General features: G+C 43.2%; 1 protein-coding gene and 1 long non-coding RNA gene across 8 annotated transcripts in view; one reads left to right on the top strand and one right to left on the bottom strand.

Annotated features, from left to right (window-relative positions):
* The window catches only part of LOC131447912 (uncharacterized), a 28,878-nt gene extending 14,588 nt beyond the window's left edge, over positions 1-14,290 (top strand). Inside the window, exons 2-3 of the long non-coding RNA XR_009234096.1 lie at positions 5,853-5,955; positions 14,189-14,290. This is a non-coding gene — a long non-coding RNA (uncharacterized LOC131447912). The remainder of the gene's footprint in view (positions 1-5,852; positions 5,956-14,188) is intronic.
* On the bottom strand, positions 14,148-25,574 carry zgc:91944 (uncharacterized protein LOC436941 homolog). 7 transcript variants are annotated; one of them, XM_058619994.1, is made up of 10 exons: positions 25,466-25,574; positions 23,907-24,336; positions 23,537-23,622; positions 22,666-22,788; positions 20,902-21,114; positions 19,553-19,709; positions 17,830-17,912; positions 17,501-17,619; positions 17,299-17,393; positions 14,148-16,242 (listed from the first exon to the last, which is right to left on the bottom strand). In XM_058619994.1, exons 1-10 carry the CDS (start codon positions 25,545-25,547, stop codon positions 16,065-16,067), a joined length of 1,566 nt encoding a protein of 521 aa, XP_058475977.1. In that variant the 5' UTR covers positions 25,548-25,574; the 3' UTR covers positions 14,148-16,064. The 7 variants fall into 7 exon arrangements, with proteins under 7 accessions (XP_058475977.1, XP_058475979.1, XP_058475978.1 ...); XM_058619996.1 differs by having other exon boundaries at positions 17,524-17,619; XM_058619995.1 differs by having other exon boundaries at positions 22,678-22,788.
* Positions 25,575-26,402: the final 828 nt, after the last annotated feature.

Raw genomic sequence — 26,402 nt, 5'->3', positions numbered from 1 at the left:
CTAATCATCCTTAAAAAAACAATCATTTATTCGCAGCCCAGACAATATTGGTTTCAGTCTCCTCTTTGAGAAATGAGGCCAAGCTATCGTTTGTAGTTCTGGCCAAAATCATCTCCTTATTCCACCATGGACTGTCTTTCTTATTTACTAACATGCTAACACATAAAGACTGTTCAGTCTTTGTCATAAAGAAACTTTATGACAATTTAATTCCATTTAAACCTAACTAACTGCGTAAACCTTTTGTTCTTTGGGTAACGTATAGCGTGCAGAGATGTCACGTTACGTTGCATCGTCGTGTAAATCCTGCCACGTTGAAACAACAGCTCAGTGGTTTGGACAATGCACTGATTGGCTTTTTAGGATTCTATTGTCCTCGAACGTCATCATCCCTATGTCACTAAGGTAAAGTTCCTTTTCATACAGTGTGTGTTTGTACCAAAGCCTTAAAGCATTAAATAGCAGTCAGTCGTGCTAATTAGAGTCATTAGCTGCACACGTTGCTGTTAAGGCCAAACATTCAGAGGACAAATGAGCTCTTTTTTTTTGATGTGAAACCCAAATGTGAGTGACTAATGCTGAGGCAAGGTGAACTGGATGGCCCCGTGATTCATTTCTCCTCACGCGCGCAGCGTGAGTGGGAACACGCTACAAGCTGGCAGAGTGCATGATGACCGCTCTCTGGGTAAGCCATCAATTTGTGAGCTTAATTACTTTAAAATGAGCGGCGAAGAGTGTCACAAACATGTTGTGTTTCAATCATTATTAATCCTCCGAGGTTTGAGCTTGAGACATGCTGCTAACCCTTTTCCTTAATTAAACTAAACAATCAGCTCTTCCTGACAAGTCCATATTTGTCAGCGCGCGTCATTTACTTCTGTCACTCAAGTTGTTTAGTGTTGGAAAGATTTTGTATGGACAGGTCGTCCATCACAGGGCCACATAGAGACAAACAACCATCTACTCTCACCTACGGTTAATTTAGATTGTCTGCATGTTTTTGGACTGCGGGAGGAAACTGGAGAGAGCACACACACACACACACACACACTCACTCACACACACACACACACACACACGAGGAGAACATGCAAACTCCATTCAGAAAGGACCTTGTTCTGGTAAAAGTAGGAAATCAACCAAATTTCATCATCATTTCAATCAAAACAAAAGTGCAGATTGTACAAGAGGAAATACAGACGCACTGTTCTCACACTGGTGCCTCACAACAAGAGTGTTTCTGGTTCTGTTTGGAGTTTGCATGTTTTCTGTATGTGTGTGTGTGGGTTTTCTTTCCCCGTTAACCAACACAGCATGAAATATTAGGACAGGTTCCACAGGTTTTACCAACATTCATTCTGGGTTTAAGGTCTCACACGTAATAGTCTCTGCTAGACTCGCTGTGATTGGAGACTTGGTTCAACTGGGGGTTGCAACATTCAGACAAACAAACCCTTTGAATAACGTGTTCCCCTCCTGGCCTGAGGTGGCGCTGCATTAAGACTTACTGAAGGAGAAGACGAGACAAACGATGAACAAGAAAACTTCTGTTCATCATGTTCTTTTATTTAGTTTTATGCCAACATTTATGCGAATAATGACCTCAGACATTTCTATAGTTCTACACATGCATATGTTTTGGTTGTGTTTACCCACCATGCCCCGTGTTGTAGTCCACTTACATTTTAAGGAGGACCAGAGCAGTTGTGCATTCACTATCGGAGCATGTGTGAATGCACCCTGAGAGAGTCAGGGTCGTGTTATTGTTTAAGTGTAAGGGTAGGTCACATTCCGGGGATGTAGGTTATGGGTTCATTTCTGTCTTTCTTTGACCTCATTATCCACCATGTTTCAATTTTGTTTCTTTTGATACCAATAAATTCTCTTCTTCTTCTTCTTTTCCTTTCGGCTGCTCCCTTCAGGGGTCGCCACAGCGAATCAACCTCCTCCATCTCACCCTACTCTCTGTATCCCCCTCTCTCACACCAACTAACTTCATGTCCTCTTTCACTACATCCATAAACCTTCTCTTTGGTCTTCCTCTGGACCTCCTGCCTGGCAGTTCCAACCCCAGCATCCTTCTACCAATATACTCACTATCCCTCCTCTGTACATGACCAAACCATCTCATTCTGGCCTCTCTGACCTTATCAGAATCAGAATCAGAATCAGAATCACCTTTATTGTCATTATACAGTGTACAACGAGATTAAAGGACAGTTCTAGTAGTGCAAGTGAAAAGATAAGAGTAGAGAAGAAGAACGAAACAGTGCACCAACACCTTCGACAAAATTAGAAGGATATGTATTCAAGTATTTACAGTGGGAGCCAGTAAGGGAAATATGCAGTATATGATACAGTACATTGTACATTGTACAGCAGAGTGGATGTATGTGGGGTGTGTATATTGCACGGGTACGAAGTGTAAGAATATTGCACAGTTTGGAAGAGTTACTTAGTGTTAAGCACTCTTATTGCACTTGGATAAAAGTTCTTTGCAAACCTAGAGGTACGGGCTTGGATGGACCTGTACCTCTTTCCTGAGGGCAACAGTGAGAACAGGCTGTGCCCAGTTATCTCCAAAACATCTAACATGTGCTGTTCCTCTGATTGACTCATTCCTGATCCTATCCATCTTTGTCACTCCCAAAGAGAACCTCAACATCTTCATCTCTGCTACCTCCAGCTCTGCTTCCTGTCTTTTCCTCAGTGCCACTGTCTCTAGACCATACAGCATCGCTGGTCTCACCACTGTCTTGTATATCTTTCCTTTCATTCTGGCTGATACTCTTTTATCACACATTACCTCTATATATATATATATATACATAGATATATATACATATACATATGTATATATATATATATATATATATATATATATATATATATATATATATATATATATATATATATATATATATATATATATATATATATATATATATATATATATGTGTATATGTATATATATATATATATATATATATATATATATATATGTGTATATGTATATATGTATATGTGTATATATATATATATATGTATATATATATATGTTTATATATATATATGTATATGTGTATATATATATATATATGTATATATATATATGTTTATATATATATATATATAATTTTACAAAAGGCTTTCAAGGCGAGGCCACAGCTAAAGACATGCTGGAGAATATGAGACCGTGACTACGGCAGCTGTCAACAGCCACAATGCTGCGCTGCGTCTTCCAGCTCTCTTCCTTCCTCCTCCTCCTCCTCCTCCTCCTCCTCGTCTTCTTCTGTATTTTCCCTTTTTCATTTGATTGATGGGTTTACGGCCTCTGGTGCTGCTGATGAAACTCGATGCTTACAGAAAAAAACATTAGGTGCAAACATGGAGGGTCGGGGAAATCACTTCAATCTCTTTCTTACAAAGACAGGGAACTGCAGGCAAACGTCAAGATGTGACGGAGGAATCACAGGAAGTGAAATGAATCTGTTCGTGCACGCTGGGTTTTTGACTTTCATCTCCAGGTTGTTGTGTTTTTCTTTTCTGTTTTTGTGCATTTGCATTTGTGTGACGGTGCAGAGGCTGTAAAAGTGACATCGGCGCGAGCCTGATGTAATGGCCCCCTTTTTTTTTTTAAATAATAATGTACTGAGTGGGTATTTTATATGTATGAGTGTGTGTGACATGATAAAAAAGGCAGGAGTGTGTGTGTGTGTGTGTGTGTGTGTGTGTGTGTGGAGACAGAGAGAGAGAGAGAGAGAGAGAGAGGTTTCCTGCTTCATGTGGCTGCTGCTCATCATCAGTGAAGTGAAAGACAGCATTCTGGCATCTTTTACTCTCCAATACACAGGAGAATAAATTCCCACACAAGACCACCCTTCTCTACACACACACACACACACACACCAGTTTACACGGCTATTCTTCTGAGGACACAGCACTGACTTCTGTTCATTTGGACAAAGCATGAACCAGTTAAACCTAATCAGAACCCAATTTTGAATCACATTTGTTTGCCCTAAACCTAACCAGTGCCTCATTAGGACCTGGTTTTGGTCCCCATGAGGACTACTGGTCCTGACGAGATCAGTGTTTGTGCCAGACAAGGTACACACACACACACACCAGCATTATAAATAGCCATAAACAGTAACCGCGAGGAAGTTGCTGAGAAGTGAAAAGCCGCCTAAGCTGTTGATCCTGTTTGCCGCTTTTGAAATATTCAAGGGAAATCTTCCTTTTAAATCTTTTTTTTTTTACCCACTGAGGGATGAGTGTGTGGCACAGACGGAGTCTCTTATCTGTCACGGGGCAGAGTAACCCTGTGAAGCTGTGCACACTCAGGTGCTTCATCTCGTGTGTCCTCTCTCTCTCTCTCTCTCTCTCTCTCCCTCTCTCTCTCTCTCTCTCTCTCTCTCTCTCTCTAAACCCTTATGAAGCAGCGTTGTGACATCATGTGAGCGAGTGCCGTGCGTCCGTCCGTCTGTGTGGTCAGCCGTAACGGCTCGGAATCTGGACATTTGGCACATCACCGCTGTCAGATATGAGATCTTCTTACGTCCAACCCAAGTGTGGGGGATAAAAAAGTGATTTGCCATTTCTTCTCTGTGCGTTGCAGAGCAGCCAAAGTGTCTGGAGACTTGAGATGAAAGCACTCCTCAGTGAGCGTCTGATTACGTTTGTGTACAGCACGGAAATCAAATTCTCTCCGTTTGTGAGGCAGCAACGACACCAAGGCTGAAAACCCTCCAAGGAGATTCCTTACTAGTGCTGTATTCTGTCATTTAACAACCCTTAGTGCTCGCGCGGCACAAACCTGTGCCGCAGGTGCACCCATGGCAAATTGCTCGAGCTGCAACTAACAATTATTTTCACAATTAATGGAGTAATCATTTGGTCCATAAAAATGTCCAAAAACGTCCCAAACCTGGAAATGATGATGTTCTCAAATGTCTTGTTTTTGTCCATAAACCAAAATGATTCACTTTTTAATGATTTCTTTGTTTTTAAGGAGCAAAGAAACAAAGAAAATATTCACATTTAAGACGCTGAAACAGTCATAAATATTGTTTTAACCCTGGAAAAAGCTTCAAACCGATTAATAATCGATTAATCGAGTAATTGTTTCAGCTCTATAAATTACTCCTTATATGGTCATCCGGCGGGTGGGGGGGTTGGGTTATAGGTCACATATTCAGGCTTTAATTCAGGCTTCTTATGTGTTCTTGAGTCAAAGTTATGACACAAAGTTATCACATTTTCAGCAGTGACAGTGATATAAAGTAGCAATAATTGTGCAGAAGCGACTAAATCGATATAGATATAGATCGTTGATCAAAGTGAACTTTGAACTGTGGCTGTATTTCCAAACATCCAAAGGATATATGACGCTCGATATTACACATTCTTATAACCTCCATAGTAATGGAAAAAAGCTCTGTGTTCTAAGGGTTGAGCACACTTTTGTTTTTTAATTTGTAATTTAGGAAGGGTCGTTGGTTTGGTTTGGGGACTCAAAGGTCCACTAAATTCTGATTTATTGTGATTCTACGTGTATTGCAATTCGATAACTATCTATAATTGTGATTTTTCTTATAATTATTTTGTCAAATCACAAAACTGAATTCACCTCTTTTATACCTACTTTTGAGCCGGCTCACTGGAGTTTTCTTCTCTGAGAATTCAGAAATGAATAAAGCACAACGTTCAACCTTAAGTCCTTTTTCTGTTCAGGAATGCAAGTAAATAACTATAATTTAGCAGATCTGAGGTTGTTTTCTTGCTCTTTCTGCGTCTTCTCACAGTCACAAGAGTTCATGACACCAACTAAACCTTGTTTTTTCTCTTAGTGTTGTGGTGAGGTCTTGCTGTGAGTGTGAGGACTGAATGGATCAGCAGCAGCAGCAGCAGCAGCAGAAACCTGAGGTTGTGTCGGACAGAACAAACTCTATGGTGAGTGTGTTAAAAAATGAAGGATAAAGTCTTCTATGCATCAAATGCAGAAGGTTAAAAATATATAATAATATTAAAGTGTCGCTGTCTTTTGGTATTTTGATAACAAAAAGCTTTGATTTCTTTCAACATGAAAGCATTTTTTTTTTTTAAATACGCAACCCCACTGAGGTGATGTGATGATGAAAAGAGGGTTTCGAGGCCACAGACAGACAGACAAACACAGACAGACAGACGGACAGACAGACGGACAGACAGACAGACAGACAGCAGCAGCCTCTGAGGAGGAGCAGAGAGACAAATTTACTCTTTTTATTTGAACCTGCTCATGTTCATTTGTGAGGTTGTGCCGCCGAGCGACGCCGCAACTTATCAGAGGAAGAAGTCGGGAGGTGGGAGGTGGGGAGGAGGGGGAGGAGGGGGAGGAAAACAGAGTTTGTGAGACTGCGACACAAGCCCTTTGTGTAAATTCTTATCTGATTGGAGGAAAGGGGACCGAGGCCCTGACAGATTCAGGGCACGGCGTGTTCTTGTGTTTGTTACCTCTTAAGACGCTTCCTGGCACAAACAGCGACCCTGTCAGGACCAGCGGTACACCAGTGTCATTCTTTCAAGGACAAACAGCCTCTTTGACTGCTGCTGTGGCCTTATTTAAAACACACACACACACACACAAACTGCTGCCAGGCTGAAGGTAACCTTTCACTTCCTGCCTTTATCTTCGTCTGTGAAACACCTCCGTTTCTCTCCTCCTTCCTCTTGCCAAACAAAAGAAAGTCTCTGTAAAAAGGTGAAGGAATTTAATCTGACAAGAAGAGGACTTTTATAGATTTGCCACGAGGTAGAAATAAACACTTAAAAGAAAAAAGAAAAAAAAAAAACAGTCCAAATTGTCAGTTTTCTGACAGAGCGAGTGACGGAACCACCGGAGAGAAAATGGCCGTAATCACAACATCACTGTAACTGTCCGCGGTCACAAAGTAACAGCCAGTCACAAATTCAATTGCATGCTTTTCATGCCACTTGTGTCATCAAGTGTTTTGTGAGGCAACAAAAAAATAGCTGGGAAATCATTTAACCAAGGCAGCAGATGGTCTATGCAGTCAGCAGAAAAGGTGACGGGTCATGAATTCAGTTTTCCACAGGGGGAGAAAAAAAAGAGAGGATGAGAAACAGTTCTGAGGGAATGAATGATGGAAGAGATGCGCTGCTCTCAAAGCCTGATGCTGCCAAAACACACCACTGTCTGTGTGTCTGTGTGTGTGTGTGTGTGTGTGTGGTTCTGAGGACTTATATTTGTCTGATTGTGAGGACGTTCCTTTGTCTTCATGTAACTCATGACACTTCAGGTACAGTTATGATTACATGACGCTGTGGAAAGCATTAGGCAAGCAAGTAGTTATGATCAGAGGTGGAAAGAGTTACTGAAATATTCTACACAAGTAAAACGACCCACTGTTTTGATTACATTGTATTAAAGTACAAGTAAAAGTAATGTCAGTCAGTCAGTCATCATCTACCGCTTTATCCTCAACCAGAGGGTCGCGGGGGGTGCTGTGCCAATCTCAGCTACATCGGGCGATAGGCGGGGTACACCCTGGACAGTTCGCCAGTCCATCGCAGGGCCACACACAGATAGAGACAAACAACCATTCACTCTCACACTCACTCCTATGGTCAATTTGGAGTGTCCAATTTACCTATCCCCACATTGCATGTTTTTGGACTGTGGGAGGAAGCCGGAGAACCCGGAGAGAACCCACGCACACACGGGGACAACATGCAAACTCCATGCAGAAAGGCCCTTGTTCCAACCGGGGCTCAAACCCGGGTCTTCTCGCTGCAAGGCGAGAGTGCTAACCACTACACCACCGTGTGGCCCGTAAAAGTAATGTCAGTCAGTCAGTCATCATCTACCGCTTTATCCTCCACCAGAGGGTCGCGGGGGGTGCTGTGCCAATCTCAGCTACATCGGGCGATAGGCGGGGTACACCCTGGACAGTTCGCCAGTCCATCGCAGGGCCACACAGATAGAGACAAACAACCATTCACTCTAACACTTAGTCCTATGGTCAATTTAGAGTGTTCAATTTACCTATCCCCACATTGCATGTTTTAGGACTGTGGGAGGAAGCCGGAGAATCCGGAGAGAACCCACGCACACATGGGGAGAACATGCAAACTCCATGCAGAAAGGCCCTTGTTCCAACCGGGGCTCGAACCCGGGTCTTCTCACTGCAAGGCGAGAGTGCTAACCACTACACCACCGTGTGGCCCGTAAAAGTAATGTACTCAAAGTAAATAAAATAAATTAAAGCAGCTTGTTTAAAATGAGTTTTTTCTTGTGTCATGCAAAAAGGACAAGGGAACAATGTATCAGTCAAAATGGGTCAAAGGTTACAAATTCTTTGACATTCTCACTCACTCAGGGACCTTAATTAACGGCAATCACCCGTCCTTGTCGTTCACCTGTCCTCGTCGTTCACCTGTCCTCACCACTCATGTCCCCGTCGTTCACCCGCCCTTGTCGTTCACCTGTCCTCATCATTCATGTCCCCGTCGTTCACCCGTCCTCGGCGTTCACCTGTCCTTGTCGTTCACCTGTCCTCATCATTCATGTCCTCATCATTCACCCGTCCTTGTCGTTCACCCGTCCTCGTCGTTCACCCGTCCTCGTCGTTCACCTGTCCTTGTCGTTCACCCGTCCTCGTCGTTCACCTGTCCTTGTCGTTCACCTGTCCTCATCATTCATGTCCTCATCATTCACCCGTCCTTGTCGTTCACCCGTCCTCGTCATTCACCTGTCCTCGTCGTTCACCCGTCCTCGTCATTCAGCTGTCCTCGTCGTTCACCTGTTCTTGTCGTTCACCCGTCCTCGTCATTCACCTGTCCTCGTCGTTCACCTGTTCTTGTCATTCACCCGTCCTCGTCTTTCACCTGTCCTCATCGTTCACCTGTCCTCATCATTCATGTCCTCGTCGTTCACCCATCCTCGTCGTTCACCCATCCTCGCCATTGACCTGTCCTCGTCGTTCACCCGTCCTCGCCATTCACCTGTCCTCGTCGTTCACCCATCCTCGTCGTTCACCCGTCCTCGTCGTTCACCTGTCTGCTGCATGATTTTCTTTTAATTCAGGCCAAGTACAGTACTTCCAAAAAACTCCAAAAAAATTACATGAACTAAAAATACAGTACACAAAAACCTACTCAATTACAGTAACACCAGAAAATGTAATTCATTACTTTCCACCTCTGGTTATGATTAAGGTTTGTAAGTGTCATGTAATGATGTCAATGAAATGTCCATAGACGTCATGGAGACCACAGAGTAGGAATCACCTGTATGCTGGTGGTGAAAGGAACTTCATATAAATGGAAGTCTATGGAGTTAATGGTCTTAATTTAGTTTCAAGTCTTCCTCAATTGAACATGATGCTGATTCTGTAAATGATGTTCCCATGTAGCGTTAAACTGATAAAGCGTTGGCTTCACATGGAAGTTCAGATTCCACTTTCTCCCAACAAGAGTGCCAGAGTTTTTCCACACTATAAACGAGGCTATGGAGAGTCTCAGGCGGAGCCACGGACAGAGACACACAGAGCGACAGGTATTAGAACATGGTCACCAGTGGCATCAGTGGCTGTGATGCACAGCTCAGTCAGGGGGTTAAGACAGTTATTAAAGCATCTAAGTGGGAAAAATCTAAATAAATAAACTTGGACACTCAGACTTCAGTCTTCAACTTCTTCTCTGCCTTCAGCAGTGTTTATATTTTAATACATCACACAGTGTTTTTTCTCCTCTGGTAAAGAGGGTTGTTTTTTTTGAGAGGGGTCGTGGGGCTTTTTTAGGTTTGATGTTGTTCAGTGTTTCAGACCCACAGCTGAGTTTGCTGAGTGTTCAAACACTGTGGCAACCCGGGTGTCCGAGTGCTACGAGCTGTGTTATTGTGTTGGAAGGAGGTGGACGGACGGACGGACAAACTGACGGACTAGAACCTCAGAACCAAAACATAAACACAGCTCGCACAAATCGAGTGAAATAGTGAATTTACTGCACTGGCTGCACCTGTGTTATCAGTGATTTTATGACTTAATCTTAAAAAAAACCTTTAATTTCAATGTAAACTAATCCGATTCAAGTGGTTAATTGATTAATAATTCAATTCAATTCAATTCAATTACCAGTGCTTTTACTTGACTTATAGTCATTTGGACATGACAGTTTAACCTTGACCTTAACTAGTTAATGACCTGACCTAACTGCAGTTCATACACAAATGAAGTTCTGCCTCATTAGGAGCAGATTTTTTAGTCTCTGTGAGGACAACTGGTCCCGTCAAGGTCAGTGTTTCTACCAGAGAAAAGGTCCAAACGACCAAGCACACACACACACACACACACACGTTCAGTTCCAATGCACTTGTTTGTAGATTACTCTGAATTTGCTGCAGGTTGTTAAACCAAACAGATGGTGCAGGTTTTACTGCGACGTGGATGTTTACCAACAGCCAAACAGCATGAAACACAGAGAGCTGTAAAACGCATGAATGTGATCACTGGAACCTACTGACACTCACTCACTCACTCACTCACTCACTGACCGCATTGTCGTTTTTCCTCTGAAACCTGTCAAAGGAGGCAAAACCATGTGAAGAGTATCAACCTTTTACAGTCTTGGTTCACGGGTTCTTCTTTAATAGTGAGTGTAGAAGTCGGAGTCGGAGCACCTCAGGACAACAGTGATAAAATAGTCACAGCTCCATCAGGCGCTGGAGCTCAAACCTCAGCAGCAAACAATGTCTCCCTCGTGTGGTTGACAGACGTAATCACAGGTGAAGCAGGAGCGTGAATTGTGCATTCCAGTGTGGTACAAACCTGTAAAAGGCACAATTAAGCCTCATATGAGCATGCACACACACACACACACACACACACAGCTCACCTGGATAATGAAAACACAAACATTTGGAGCAGATCCAAACCTTTCGCCTCGAGGCCAAACTTTGAGCACATCAACAGCTTTACGAGGGATTCAGGGCACATTTGTATCATGTTGCCATAACATTACATCAGTCAGTGTCCACAGGTAATACAAGCAACGATGTTTCTTCCGGAGACAATTTTATATTTTTTTACATTCTGACAACTCCCCACACACACACACACACACACCTGTTTTTACAGCTTAGTGAGGACGCATCATAGACGTGAAGCATTCCCTAGCCCAGGGGTCTGCAACCTGTGGCTCTAGAGCCACGTGTGGCTCTTCACGGCCTCTGCTGTGGCTCCTTGTAGCCTTGGAAAATATGTGCCCTTGCACTTGTTCACTGTGGTGTGTCGACATCAGTCTTAAACGGTTTGTTTTGAGACTGGTGTTGTTTTAGTGAGTCAGTAAATGTTTTAGTGTGTGCGTTATTTTATCAGCGCTGTATTTTGTTATTTTTTAATCTCTGCAATGTGTGTATTTCTATACCCTTTGGATGTTTTTATTTACAGAAAGAGCTATACAAATGCATTTATTATTATTCCTCTTATTATTATTATCATTATTATTATTATTATTATTATTATTATGATTATGATTATTATAAATGTGATATTGAAAAACCTCCCCAAAGCCAACAAAAAAAAGCCAGTTCACTTAAATAAAGTAATGCTTACATGACAAAATAACACATTTGGAGTCCGGCTGTTATGCCAGACAAGGAACTACATAAAATCCAAATATTGTTGCTTGAAATGTCAACAGATTTCTTAAATTTCACAAGTGCAACAAAATCCCATTCTTTGAAATACAGTATATCAGTATATAAGTATATATACACCTTAATTGTATGGGTCCAACAGGTTTTTGTGGCTCCAGATTCATTTTATTTGGGTGGAGAGGGAACAAAAAAGGCTCTTGCAGACCCCCTGCACTAATCCCTTACCTTAACTTTAAACATCACAACTAAGTGCCTTAAACTAGGTCTTAACCCTGAAGAAGCCCTTTAACCCTTAGTGCTCTCACAGCAACGTATAACTCCTTACACACGTGGACAAAATTGTTGGTACCCTTCGGTTAATGAAAGAAAAACTCACAATGGTCACAGAAATAACTTGAATCTGACAAAAGTAATAATAAATAAAAATTCTATGAAATTTAACCAATGAAAGTCAGACATTGCTTTTCAACCATGCTTCAACAGAATTATTTAAAAAAATAAACTCATGAAAAAATGATGGTACCATTAACTTAATATTTTGTTGCACAACCTTTTGAGGCAATCACTGCAATCAAACGATTCCTGTAACTGTCATTGAGACTCCTGCACCTCTCAGCAGGTATTTTTGCCCACTCCTCATGAGCAAATTGCTCCAGTTGTCTCAGGTTTGAAGGGTGCCTTTTCCAGACAACATGTTTCAGCTCCTTCCAAAGATGCTCAATAGGATTTAGGTAAGGGCTCATAGAAGGCCACTTTAGAATAGTCCAGTGTTTTCCTCTTAGCCATTCTTGGGTGTTTTGGGTCATTGTCCTGTTGCAAGACCCATGACCTGCGATTGAGACCAAGCTTTCTGGCCAGCACATTTCTCTTTAGAATCCCATGATAGTCTTGAGATTTCATTGTACCCTGCACAGATTCGAGACACCCTGTGCCAGATGCAGCAAAGCAGCCCCAGAACATAACAGAGCCTCCTCCATGTTTCACAGTAGGGACAGCGTTCTTTTCTTGATATGCTTAATTATTATGTCTGTAAACATAGAGCTGATGTGCCTTGCCAAAAAGTTCAATTTTTGTCTCACCTGTCCATAGGACATTCTTCTAGAAGCTTTGTGGCTTGTCAACATGTAGTTTGGCAAATTCCAGTCTGGCTTTTTTATGATTTTTATGATTTGTCATAACAATGGTGTCCTCCTTGGTCGTCCCCCATTAAGTCCACTTTGGCTCAAACAACAGCGGATGGTGCGATCTGACACTGATGTTCTTTGAGCTTGAAGTTCACCTTTAATCTCTTTAGAAGTTTTTCTGGGCTCCTTTGTTACCATTTGTATTATCCGTCTCTTTGATTTGTCATCAATTCTCCTCCTGCGGCAGCGTCCAGGGAGGTTGGCTACAGTCCCATGGATCTTACATTTCTGAGTAATATGTACAACTGTAGTCACAGGAACATCAAGCTGCTTGGAGATGGTCTTAGAGCCTTTACCTTTAACTTGCTTGTCTATAATTTTCTTTCTAATCTCCTGAGACAACTCTTTCCTTCACTTTCTCTGGTCCATGTGTGGTACACACCATGTCACCAAACAGCACAGTAGCCCTATATATAGACCCACTGACTGATTACAAGATTGTAGACACCTGTGATGCTAATTAGTGGACACACCTTGAATTAACATGTCCCTTTAGTCACATTATTTTCAGTCTTTTCTTGGGTTACCATCATTTTTGTCCAGGCCTGTTTCATGAGTTTATTTTTTAAAATAATTCTGTTGAAGCATGGTTGAAAAGCAATGTCTGACTTTCATTGGTTAAATTTCATAGAATTTTTATTTATTATTACTTTTGTCAGATTCAAGTTGTTTCTGTGACCATTGTGAGTTTTTCTTTCATTAACCGAAGGATACCAACAATTTTGTCCATGTGTGTTTATGGACATCATGTGGTTGTGTTTATAACTCACACTTTTAGACTTCTTATGTGTTGTTGACTCAAAGTTGTTGAAAAGTTGTTTGGCGAAAAAAACCTGGGCAGTTGGAAGTGGGAGGGGCTAGAAACTGACGCAAAGGACGTCTGGGTTCAACGTACATGAACGAAACTTGGGACTAGGTTTGGGGCGATTTTGTCGCGATATTTGTTTTTGTTCATAAAAACGAGTCAAGCGAATTCTGAATTGTGACGTATTTCCAAAGTTTCATAAATTCAATTCCAATTTGAAACATTTTGAGGAACTACACATTCTTAAAGGCTCTATGTTTGTTTTAACATAATAATGGAAAGAAAGCAGCCTAAATACTCTGTGTTCTGAGGGTTAAAGTTGTTTGCTGATCTGTATCATGTTTTTCAGTCAAATGTTAAATTACTGTTAATGTTCGTACCTTTTTAAATGTAAGTCACTATTATCCAACAAATGTCACCAGAGACATAAATGTACATAAATGACATTTCAGCGAAAATGAAAGTTCCAAACAAACGGAGACACACTCACACACCGTGTTGTTAACAATTTTATTTGATTGTTATTGTTTGTCTCAGATAAAAGCAGATAGAGAGAGGAGCAGTTTTAATCAGGGACCGCGCGCAGCTCTGGAGTTCCTGTCCAGAGCCGGACGAGTCGCCTGTCTGAGGTGAGTATACGTTAACAATACGAGGCAAAAACCCCACTGCCGTAAATGCTACATAACACTGTCCATAATCGTCAACAGTCACACCAACGGCTGCACGTTTGCTTTGTTTTTCTTCTCGACAGTCAGCCTGTAACACAATCATGACACACAGTTATTCTGAGGTAAACTAGAGTTGGCTAGTGTTGTACTGAGCAAAGAAAACATCTATTACATACTCTATATGTATTATCTATAGTGTTGTGACCATCGTGTCCACGTTACTGGAGCGCAATCTTTACCTTGGCATAGCTTTGGCAACAGGAGGTAACATAGTAGTGCCCAGCAGGGGGCAACGGAGAACAACAAGTAAAACAAAAGTCTGTGTCCATTTCATGAACAGTCAGGGCGTCGTCGCTCCCGAGGCCTTGGGCCGGGCGGATATAAGGGGACGACACAGAGATGCAGAGTTATTAATGTTAGCGATTCATATTTTCAAGTTTGACAAATATCGGCTGCTACTACAATCTGAGGGGAGGGAAAGCACCCGTGTGGACGTGTTTATAGTTTCTGGGCTACAGTATGTACATGTTTAGAGTCCGGGTCACTCACTCACACGTCGCTCTCTTTTCAATTAGAGTGAGAATCCACTTTGAAGTGCAGCTTTGCATACGACATACGAACACAACGTCAGCTTAGGTTTTTTAGCTTATTCCAATAGGAGAGAAGGTGCGTGTGTGTGTGTGTGTGTGTAGCGCGTGGGCCGACGTGTTTGATCACATTTGTTTTAGTGTTTCGAAAACACTAAAATAATAAAAACAACAACAATAATAATAATACTAATAAAAAATAAAGGAGGAGAACACCTGTGTGACTCGTGTAGCTTGACGTCACCGGCTGAGCTGAGGTTTGAGACCGATTTTGAGACGTCTACAAAAAGAGCAGCGTTCAGTATAACAAAGAAGAGCGATGACAGGAGCCGTGCTGCGACGATCGTACGGTGGTCTGGATCTGTCGCAGGCTGCTAATATAAAACAGTATAAATAACGCTCTCTGCTGAGGATAAACGCACGTCAGGATGAGTGAAACAAAAAAGCCTACGACACTCACACATTCTTCACACGTCTTTATCCACTATGTTTGGGATTACCTGAGATTCCAGTTGTCCCTCAGGGCTTTTTTTTTCTTTTTTTCTTTTCCTTACAGTTTTGATAGCAACAGCACACGTTGATTGGTCGACTGATTTCATCAAATCGACTGATTGAGGTTCGAGTCTTTAATGAGCCAGGTGAGGGCGGGGGAGGGCGAGGGGGGCGGGGGACGGGTCAAAGACACATTCACGTCATCCCGGTCCTTTTCCTGCCATTTACTTGATCTCCACCCAGCACAACCTGACCTGCAGGCTCAGCACCATCCATCCAACACAAGCTTAAAGAAGTCGCTACGGCAACGGAAAACTAAACAAAAAAAAGCTTAGCTTAAAATGGGCGAGGTATCCTTTATATGATTCTCCCTCAAAAGGAATTTATTAGGCTTTTTAATACCATCTTGGAATGCACTATATATTTATATATATATATATATATATACGTATGTATAAGTATGTATACAGTATATTGCCGTTAATATAAGCTTTAGGATTACTGTTGATAAATACAGTGGCCTCCTTACGCTCAGAGGCACCTCAGTGAGCTTCAGCACCCGTCTGCCTCTTGATTGTTGGGTGTCACCGCTCCTCGGGGACCTTACACTGGCTGCAGGACGGACGATAACGCTTATGGTTTTCCTTTTTTTGACTCGTTCCGATTTCAAAAATCCCAGACGGCGGTGGCCGAATCACTCGGGTCACTCCTCGTCCACCGTTTCCCTTTTTGAATCCTCCTCTTTCTGCTCCAGCACCTGAGGGGTGGGGCTCGGTAGAGCTGCCGCCTCTGTCGTCGCCAGCGACTCCTGTTGGTCAAGGTTCCTCTGGGAGGACGCGTCTTCCTGTGGAAGCACATGAAGTAGATGTAGAGTTTTAGGTCCTTTGTTTAATGTAATGGGGCTTTTCCACCGCATAGTACTGCCTCGCCTCGCCTCGCCTTGGCACGACACGGTTCGGTTGGTTTTTCATTACAATATAGTAGCTATAGCAGTAACACACACAAACGAGTGACGAGTGACTAAATGTTGGAGATGAACGCATGTTTTGAGGATTTTTTAGTCGTTTTTAACTGATCTACAGTTCAATATTGTTCACTTTGATTCTTGTGTCGGACGTCGCGCTCATGACTCTTCCTGTGACGGCACTCACTCTGACCAATCAGTGGCCGGCAGTATGGCGACATCATGCATATTATCGGCTGAGCTCGTTTGAAACCTTGTCAGAGCAGGTACTAAAAACAGTACCTGGTTTGCTGGGACTGTGTAGTGCAAAAGCGCCATAGATGTCCTTTTTTTGCATAAAGAACAATTTTCCATTTCTAAGTTCCTACTCTAGATTTAGAGAGAGAGAGAGATCTGGGTCCAATACACCGTGTGTACAGTATCACTGACGGGCGCTTCATCAACACATAATGTGTTATGGTTATAAACTGTTACAGGTGCACAAACACGGGTGTAGGCTTGTTTGGATCAACAGTTTCATGAACAGAAATAGGCCCACATGTCAGCGTTGTACGGCTAGCACTGTGTCCTCACAGCGAGGTGGTCACCAGTTCGATTTCCAGTTCGACAACTTTCTGTTTGGAGTTTGCACGATCTTTTTCTCCAGGTACTTTCTCCCACAGTCCAAAAGCACGCCAGATGTTCAGTGGATGTTCAGTCTACTCTGCTTTTTTGTGTCAAATTTCGAGCCTACAGATCTTACCAAGTGTTTTTGGATATCTTCTTCAGTGTGGGTTGAAGTGGCTCTATGAGGACTAGTGTGACTTAAGTGAAGGGCAGCTTTTTTTTCTTCCTCCGTGTTCATCAAACTCCATTTGGATCAAAACAAAAACTGAACCAAACGTTCTGTACTGAATGAAAACAGCACAAACACTCACATAATTACAATTGACTCACCTGGTCAGCAAACTCTTGCATCTCTCCGTCCTCGCCGTTTGAGTGGCAGCTCGGACTTGGCACCTCGATTCCGTGGCTTTCCAAAATGGCAGCCTCTGAATTGTGTTAAAAGAGGAAATTGAAATTGATTTGAGAACAGAGGAGGTGTGGGGGAGTATAAATGTGCACGATCAGAGATAAAAACTGAATCCATGAAACTAACATATCTGGATATCAGGTCCTCACCGATGTTGGCTCTCCTCTTCATCTCCTTCCGGCGGTTTGCAAACCAGTTGTACACCTTCAACGCTGTCACGCGCTCAAACTCAGACAGCTTACAGCCTTTTTAATGACAGAGAAGAAAAATCCACTCATGTGTCACATTATCAGATAAGAAATATAGTTCAAGGACTGTACTTTAAGTATTTTTAGAAATAGTCCATTTAATCACAGTGCTACTGCTACAGCTGTTCACCTGTGACCCCAAAGTGTGTTAAACTTTTGATTTTAAGAGCTGCAAACGACAGAAGAGTCTTGGATTAGAAACAGTACCTGGTTTTTGAATGACAGAGTTGCAGGCGCTGGCGATCTCCTCCCTCTTTGCTTCGTCGGGATACTGGTTCTCGATGAAGAAACTGTAAAAGATGAACACGCTCAGTTATTGTAAAGCGATAAATCACATCATGAGAAGACGGCACCGGTCTGAGCAGAGTGAGCTCGCTCCCCCCCCTCGCACAGTTTCACACTTTTAGTCGTCGCCGTACTGAGCCAGAGGACAGAAAGGACAATATTTATTTTATATTTATACAGTGGAGCACTGGGGGAGGGCCTAAAGGAAGAGATTAATGGATGCATTAAGTGGATTAATTTTGGCAACTCATGCTTTAATTTCTTAAATCTCTTCTCAGGCTTGTGAATGTTAACACGCTTTAGTAAAGACACATATATACATCAGCAGGTAGAAATCCTCTTTATCCCTAACTCTTGACATTCTCCTCGCTCATGTCCCTCCATGCTCCAGGAAGAATCATCGTGTTGCGTTACAAAACACACAGGGATCAGTTTCCCTCAGCCTCCGAGATGCCCTATCCTCCCTCTCTTCCTCCCTCTCACGCTCTCGCACACACACACACACACACACACATTTGTTTTATATCTTAGTGAGGACACCTTACCCTAACCTTAACCCCCACCTTACCCTAAAACCAGGTCTTAACCCTGAAAGGGCCATTTAAAGTTGACAAAATATCCTCACAGAGATGGGTTTGTATGTTTTTATGGACCTCACAAAGATATAAACACAAGCACACACACACACACACACACACACACACCTTCACCTCTACTGTATCGTCCTTGGGTCGAAACTAGCTCATAAGGATCAGCACTGCAGCAGGATTGCGTAATCCTGGGGGCAGTGCTGGTGAGTGCTGTCTGAGGGCCTTGTGTGGACTCATCACTGCGAGTGTCCCGGTCTGCACCCTCCACTTACAGCAGCCGTGGAATAGACAAATCAATGCCACGCCAGTGGGTGCAGGAATGCCAGCAGCAGCTGTCTCTCTCTCTCTCTCTCTCTAGCTCTCTCTCTCTCTAGCTCTCTCTCACTCTCTCACTCACTGAAACGACTGCCGGGGACAAAAGATGTTTGAGAGACGCGGGGGATACATATTACACCTCATAAAACAACACAAAAAAAAACTGCACCATAAATCAGACGCTTCGAAACCACGACTAAAGGCACAAAGAGTCGCGGCAGCGAGACACGAAAGGACGTTCAACCCGGGGGACGATTATTTATGACACTTACACCACAAGAAATGCTGCTTTTCCTCTAACAACGTGCGCATCCCAGCAAATTCAGTGTAAACAGGCAGCGTGATGATCACTGACAAACCAGAGAAGTCAAAAACACCCTTTCTTCACTTTTCACTGAATGATTAATCATCATTAACAGTCAAAACTATCAATGTTGTTGTTTCCCAGACACTTGCTCTCACTTGTAACATGGTTGCCAGAATATACAGATGATTTGCCCCTCAACAAAAGACTCCCCTAAAAAAGTCTACAACAATAACAATAATAATAATAATAATAATAATAATAATCTAAAGAACATTTCTGTCGCCGTTAAGCAGCGTATTTAGTTTGTAAACTGCAAATCAAAACCAAAATGTCCCTAAATCAGTAGCAACTGGACTTGTACTCAAAGACTTGAGTTCCCAAATTCAATTTTCTCCTTTAAAGTTGAAGATGGACAACATCCTCCGAGTCTCACCTCTCCATGATGGATTGGCACTCCTTCCTCCACGTGAACCTGCTTCCTCTGCGCAGCCTTAACGGACCGCCCACCATCCCCGCTCTGTCGCCGGCCATGATCCCCGTCCTCCAGTCGGGCTCCTCCTTTACCAGAGAGCGCATTGACAAGGTGGCACCTGCAGGTGGCAGCACATGCGACAAAGACACTTGAGTTGAGTGAGTTTTTTTTTGTAAGGACAAGAAATCAGAGGGATTCTGTTTGCAGAGGAACCAGCAGATAAGACGGTGGAGACTAGAGAGACTTTCCAGTGCTTTTTATTCCGCTGTTGCGTAAGAATTATGGCGCTTTTCCACTATACAGTTCCAGTACGCCTCGGCTCAGTTCTACGCGGTTTAGTATGGTTTTCCATTACTATAAACCTCCTCAACGTGGGTGGAGTTGTGAGAGCATGGCTGCATGAAACTACCTTGACTTCATTAGTGACTTGTAAACAGTTATTTTCGGTGTAATTGAATCATTAGAATCAGTTAATTACAAAGATTTGTTCACAGAATCGTTCAGTACTTTTCTGCATGACCGGAGCACAGACTCCATCTGACACACGGCTTTCAGCAGTGCTGTCGCTAAATACACCAGACTCCTCGGTTCAATGTTGAGATTTTAGACATTTCCTTTGCTAAATGTTGGAGATTAACACGTTTTCAGGATTTTTAAGTCTTTTTATAACTGATCTACAGTTCGGCATTGTTCGTTTTGATTCCAGTGTCGCCTGCTGCACTCACAACTCTTCCAGCGCCGACACTCTCTGATCAATCAGTGGCCGGCAGTCTGTTGACTCCACATTTTAGTATCGGCTCAGCTCGCTTGGAACCTCGCAAGAGCAGGTACTAAAAAAAGTAGCAGGTACCGGGAAACTGTCGCTAAGGGAAGGGTCGAGCTGTGCTGGGACTGGGTAGTGGAAAAGTGCCATAAGTGACTTTTAATGGTGAGAATACACAACAAACGCAGATGTTCTCAAGTCACAGATGTGAAAGCTAACACTGTCTGGATACATTTTGAAAAATATGATTAGATGTGTATAATCCTCAAAAAAAGACGCGGATCCCACTGCAATTGGCCCGTATCAGCAAAAAAAAATGATTATAACAAAGTTTGCTTACAACATACAGTAAGTTTCATCACTCAATTGCAACAAAAGTAATCTACTGTATTTTCAGTATGAGGGCAACAATCTTCTGGTTTATCTCTTCAGGAGGAACGAAAATCATTCATTAGCATGGTAGTGAGTTCACAGTCTCCGAGTAGCTTCAGGCGTCGTTCCCCGCTGCGTGCTGCTGCTGAGGCCCGGGCAGAGAGGGACTGGTTACCTGGCTGGGCCTGGGCGGCTGCGGCGGCAGCAGTGTACCACGGCAGCAAGTGCATCAGCAGCTCTCTCTGTCTGCTCCACAAAGGGTTGGGGTTGAGGTTGGTGTTGGGGTTGGGGAGGCTGCCACTTGCCCCTGCTACCGTCCCGTCTCTGTCCCCTCCCCTGGCCCTGGGTGTGGGACTCACGCTGTGCTGGCTTTCACTCCACCTCAGCCCTTCAGTTAGGACAAAACCAATGGTCAGGCAGGCCACAGCCATGGATTAGATTATAGACAGTTTCGCCTCATGTCGTTGGAGACTGAGAGTTTAGTGGATTTACTGACACGCTCCTGTAGACCCGTCTGGCAGTTTTCAGTCATCAAAACATTTTTTTTTTTTATCATTTGCCAATTCTGTTTTTGACGTGGTTTTGTGACGGGCAGGTCAATAGGAGCCGTTGTCAGAAAACAAAGCAATGTAACTGCTTTGTCTTTGAATATTATTGCAGAGAAATATAGTTAATGTTAGTATCATTGTTAAAAGCCTGTTTGTTAGCCATGTAGGAATGAAAACCAGCACCAGAGTACCTCCAGCATCAGGGCTGAGAACTACAGAGGAGCCGAGGTAGAGCTTTTGCATGGGAGTGGGGGGGAAATAAAGGACTAGGATGAAGGGAGAGAGCAGGGATAGCAGATGGTCCGTCGATGGCTTTGTCAAGTTCACAAAACTGGTAGCATGAAGTTGTCGTGTGATTATATCATGATAGGGTTTTATCAAGGACACCTGCTGTTTTGACATAAACCATTCTGTCCTCAACGCATCTTCAGACATGATCAGAGAAACCACCCAGAGACAGTTTAAGGACCTCAGACCACCGTCTGATCCACAGCGGTTCCATTCTAATTTTACACTAATCAGCACAATATCAACACTGATCACATGATTAAAGCTTTCACTCTAGCTCGTCTTCTTCTGTCTCGTTCTCTCCGTCACTCCACCACACACAAACGCACGCATACACAAACACGCCGACGGCAGACGCATCTCTGGAGTCAGACTCGTTGAAAAACACCAGTTATTGGTCACAAGACACATTTTAATGTCAGGTGTGAGCAGTTGCACTTGAACATGCTAATACCAGCTCTTAACGAGGCCTTCAGCAGCTACTCGTCCAATCTAAACCTACACCAGATGTTTGTAGGTAGACGTGAACCTGTACCCCAAGACATGGCGAGGTCAACGCCAAGCCCAGCTGCTACTCTAGCCTGTACAGACACTTAAGTTTCATTTCTAAACCAGATGCTTCCATCTTATTGATTAGCATCTCCAGTGACAGGACTGCTTTTATTATTTGTCTTTCCTCTGAAATCGTAGACACGCGTCTCCTCGTGTCCTTCCTTGACCTCGCAGCTCCTCGAAGGCCAGGGGTGGCGTTAGCGTGAGGTATTAAGAGTGTGTTTTGGGGGTTTACCATGCAGGGAGATGGAGATTAAAAAAAAAAAAAAAGGGTGCACAGATGGAAGGGGGGAGTTAGCAAGCGGTGGTTTCCCATTCATTAAACACAAGAAATATGATCAGGTTTTAATGCGAGCCTTCCTTTCCAACATTATACTACACTTATCTACTATCAATAACTTGACATTCAACCTTCTGGCCAACATCAGCACTCTCATAATTAGTCTTCCTCTCACCATACATCCATCATCCCTGTGACAGTCCATATTTTACACATCATCGGCTCCATTATAATAATAATAATAATGATCCTGTTCTCCACTGTAACTCACCCTGTGTCTCACCTGGATTATTCCTCTCCAGCAGGTACCAGCGGTAGAAAGCTCTGCGTTTGGAGTCGCTCATCTCCAGGCCCTGCTGCAGCAGCCACTGGGAGATGTAGCTCTGGCTGATCCCTGCGCACATGAGGTACAACATGTGATCTCGACACATTTAAGACATTGATTTATTTCATGCTGCACCAACACAGCATCTGCACTATTGCGATCGGCCGCGAGCCAGCCGTGGAATACTCCTGTTAAGCTAATGAAACCCGATATCGATACTTGAATTAAGGACATGTGATTTGATGCAAAGTCTTTCCAGGGGAGGACAAAGGAGGGAAAAAAAATCACTTTGCTGATGCAAACAATGAGCTTGTGAAGTGCAGCATTAGGTTAGAAGCACAGCCACGGCTGCCGAAGCACCAGCTGCCTATTACTCCTCCTAACCTATTCAAATGATTACAAATCTATTGATAGGTTAAAACTGAGAGATAAATTTAGTCACGTAATTTACAGGGGCAGGAAATAACGTTTATTTTTTTTCATGATGATGTTTGGCAACATTATGGTAGTTAAGTTTGAAAACTGGAAGAAAACGAGGAAGAGGCAGAATAATAACTTTGCATGTCAGTTAGCTTGGGGGCTAACCTTTCCTTTTTAAGAATAAAGCATCAAATATGTGTCTGAAGAATGACGTTAACTGTTGTAGCGGTGTAACAAGCGACAGACAGACAGGCGGACAGACAGAGGGATGGAAAGGCGACACATAATAAATGAGTTGGTTGAGTACAGTGATGGTGGATGCTGTGTGTTGTTTTTATCCGCGATGGCGAGCGCGATGGTAGTAACTGTGTATAAACAACAGAGAGGGCACATTTACCTGTGACTTGGCCGACGATCGCCTGAGAGATCCTGCGATTGTTCAGGAACGTCTTGATCTCTTCTTTCACCAGGTTACTGTCTCTCCTGCAAGAGCAACAGAAGCCCCGTTTTACACTGTGGTTAAAACGGACGCCTTTGCTCCGACTAACCTTATTCACTGCTGCTTCTCTTTTCTCAGCCATCCCCAAACACCTGACCTGAATTAACTCCACTAAAAATCTGGTGAACCAGTCTGCTCCTCTGGGGAGAGTGACTGTCATTATCTGATGTTAAAATACTCTTTCTTTGTCTCCTCTTTGCGTTTAAACTCATTCTCACTCTCTGGCTCTCTCTACACTACAGTCAGCAACACTTGTGTCCCTTCTCACCTCATGTACTCCTCCACCTTCTCCTCCAGGTCCCACTCCTCCTCTCCCATCATGTCATAACTGAACGACCGCTGTACTGCCACACTGGGAGGGTACAGGGGCGGAGGTGAGGCCTCGTAGCTGTGGCTGGGGGACAGCGCCGCGCCGTCAAGGCCGGAGGTCTGCGTGGTGGCAGAGGCCAGGGACAGCGAGGAGGAAGAAGACGACGACGAGGACGGAGCTGGAGCGGCAGCGGCGGGGGCGATGTTATTGGACGGAACCGGCTGCGAATCGCAGTGTGACTGGCGGTGGTCTGGGTCCAGCCTCTCCAGGGACTCCAGAGCGTGGATGATCTGAGGTTTGGTCATGCCGGACAAACGCAGGCGCTGCAGGAGGTCAATCTGTTCGATGGTGTAGCGTGGCTCGACCTCACAGCACTCCATTCTAGCATCTGCAATACACAATGGGGGGGGGAATGAAAATTTTGCAAGTGAACACGAGACTAGCTTTTTGAATGAAATACAAGACCAATTTTGAAAGTGAATATGAACCAACTGCAGCTCTATTAATACACCAAAGCTGTGCACGGCTGGGTGGATTTCTCACTAGGTAAACAAGTCAGACACTGCTATATTTATCTTTTCTCTGCACCTTTCATACATCTTAAATATGTTGCAGGAGGTTTCAGATCGTGCATGAGAACTGCCACACGAGTAAAGATTTATTAATAGATGAAAACACACACACACACACACACACACATTCAAAGCTGAATTAAAATACAACGCATCCTTTGTTGGGGTTCGTTTATCTTGAATACAACACATTATACAATTTTTTCTCTTTTCAACAACAAATACAATTCAGACTGACTTAACAAAACTTAACTTCGGGATAGAAACAGACTGCATTCTCCTCTGAAGAACCTGGGTCGTTAAAAACATTTTGGCAACCTGTCTTAACACTTGGCACAGGCACTTCGGCCTAACCTTGCTCCATTTGTACAAAGTGGAATTAAAGTAAGATCACCCTGGGATACATAGCCTAGCATCAGGTCCTATCAGCTTAGTCATGGCCATCTATCCTCTCTGTACATACACGCTTATCTGATGCAGAGCTGTGGGGGAACGTAATTCTAACATCCTCTAATAACAGTGTAAACACTGCTCTGAACTCACTTAGAGAATCTATATATTTGACATGACCTTGGTTAGTTAGAGAGGTGAGACACCGGGGACAACATGACTTTAATTACAAGTCTATTACAACCCACTCTTCAATCAAGTGTGCACTTCTACCAAAAATAGCACAATACACAGCTATTCATAATAAGTGGTCTTGATCCACCAGGACAATCATTTATCTGGGTGCTAAGATACATGTGCATTTGTTGATAATGTAGATTTTTACACATACAATTCAGCTTCAGGTGTTGTTAACAGTAACAGAGGTGAAGTCATTCAAAAGTCAGCCTGTGTTTTCACTTCGCACAACTAATTCAACACCAAAGTTGCGTTCGGCTTTAAAATAAGACTTAAAATATAAACATGCCCTCCTGATATTGGGGCGTATTGTCTTACCTGCCGGAGGTGGTGACACAGACAGGCGCCCCGGGAGTGGTTCAGTGCGTGGGGTCGCAGCGGGGACACACCACTGTCGCATGGCTGGGCTCAGAGTTTCAGCTCGGCCGGACCTCTGGAGAGAAACACGGGGGTGATTTGCTGCAGTGTGTGCGCTGCGCTCACGGAGCTCTCATTAGCATGTTGGCTAACCCGCAACACGGCACATTACTTGTTAGCTGGCTACGGTGGCTAAGCTAAGCTAATGCCGTTAACTCTCCTCGGTTCCCCTGAGCAGCAGCAGCAGCAGCAGCGTCCACATCCATAGCGACTATTTTTGTTGTCAAGTTCAACACAATGAGTCAAAGAGAAAAGGCGGAAGTGCTGCAATGTAACATCCACAATAAAAGCGTTTCAAAAAAGCGTTTTTCCCCTAACTTCACCTCAGAGCATACATTTGGACATAAAACAGTCATCATATTCACAACCAGACGAAAGTATCTTCTCACAGATCACACATGTAACCGTTAAATGTTATTTAAATGAAAATATGAAATTACCATTCCCTCTCATATCGCAATTTCATGTCAAAATAATCGCAATCGCATATTCCAATTTCGGAGATCCAAAAAGCAATAATAATGTGACGTTTGCATTAAATTAAAGCTTCTTATCTACAAAACAGGTTCAACACCAACTGGTTTATTTAGTACAATGTAACTCATACTAGCCTAGTTAATAGTATTAAAGGTATAGTTTGGGGTTTTTGAAAGGGCATGGAGCTATAAGAAACGTATGCAAAGTTAGTGTGAAAGCTCATGACATGTAAACACATTCATGGCACATTCTGTCCATACTCTTAACTTATTTTGGTTCCTATCCATAACCTTTCAAAAAAAGGGCCAACTATTAAGGCCAAATATCTGTATTTGTGCACTGCATAAAACATCACAAGTGA

This window comes from Solea solea, chromosome 20 (assembly GCF_958295425.1).
Source record: "Solea solea chromosome 20, fSolSol10.1, whole genome shotgun sequence".
NCBI classification, from domain to species: domain Eukaryota; kingdom Metazoa; phylum Chordata; class Actinopteri; order Pleuronectiformes; family Soleidae; genus Solea; species Solea solea.
The sequence above is the reverse complement of the archived record's forward strand: the minus strand, read 5'-3'. Positions and strand labels throughout refer to the sequence as shown.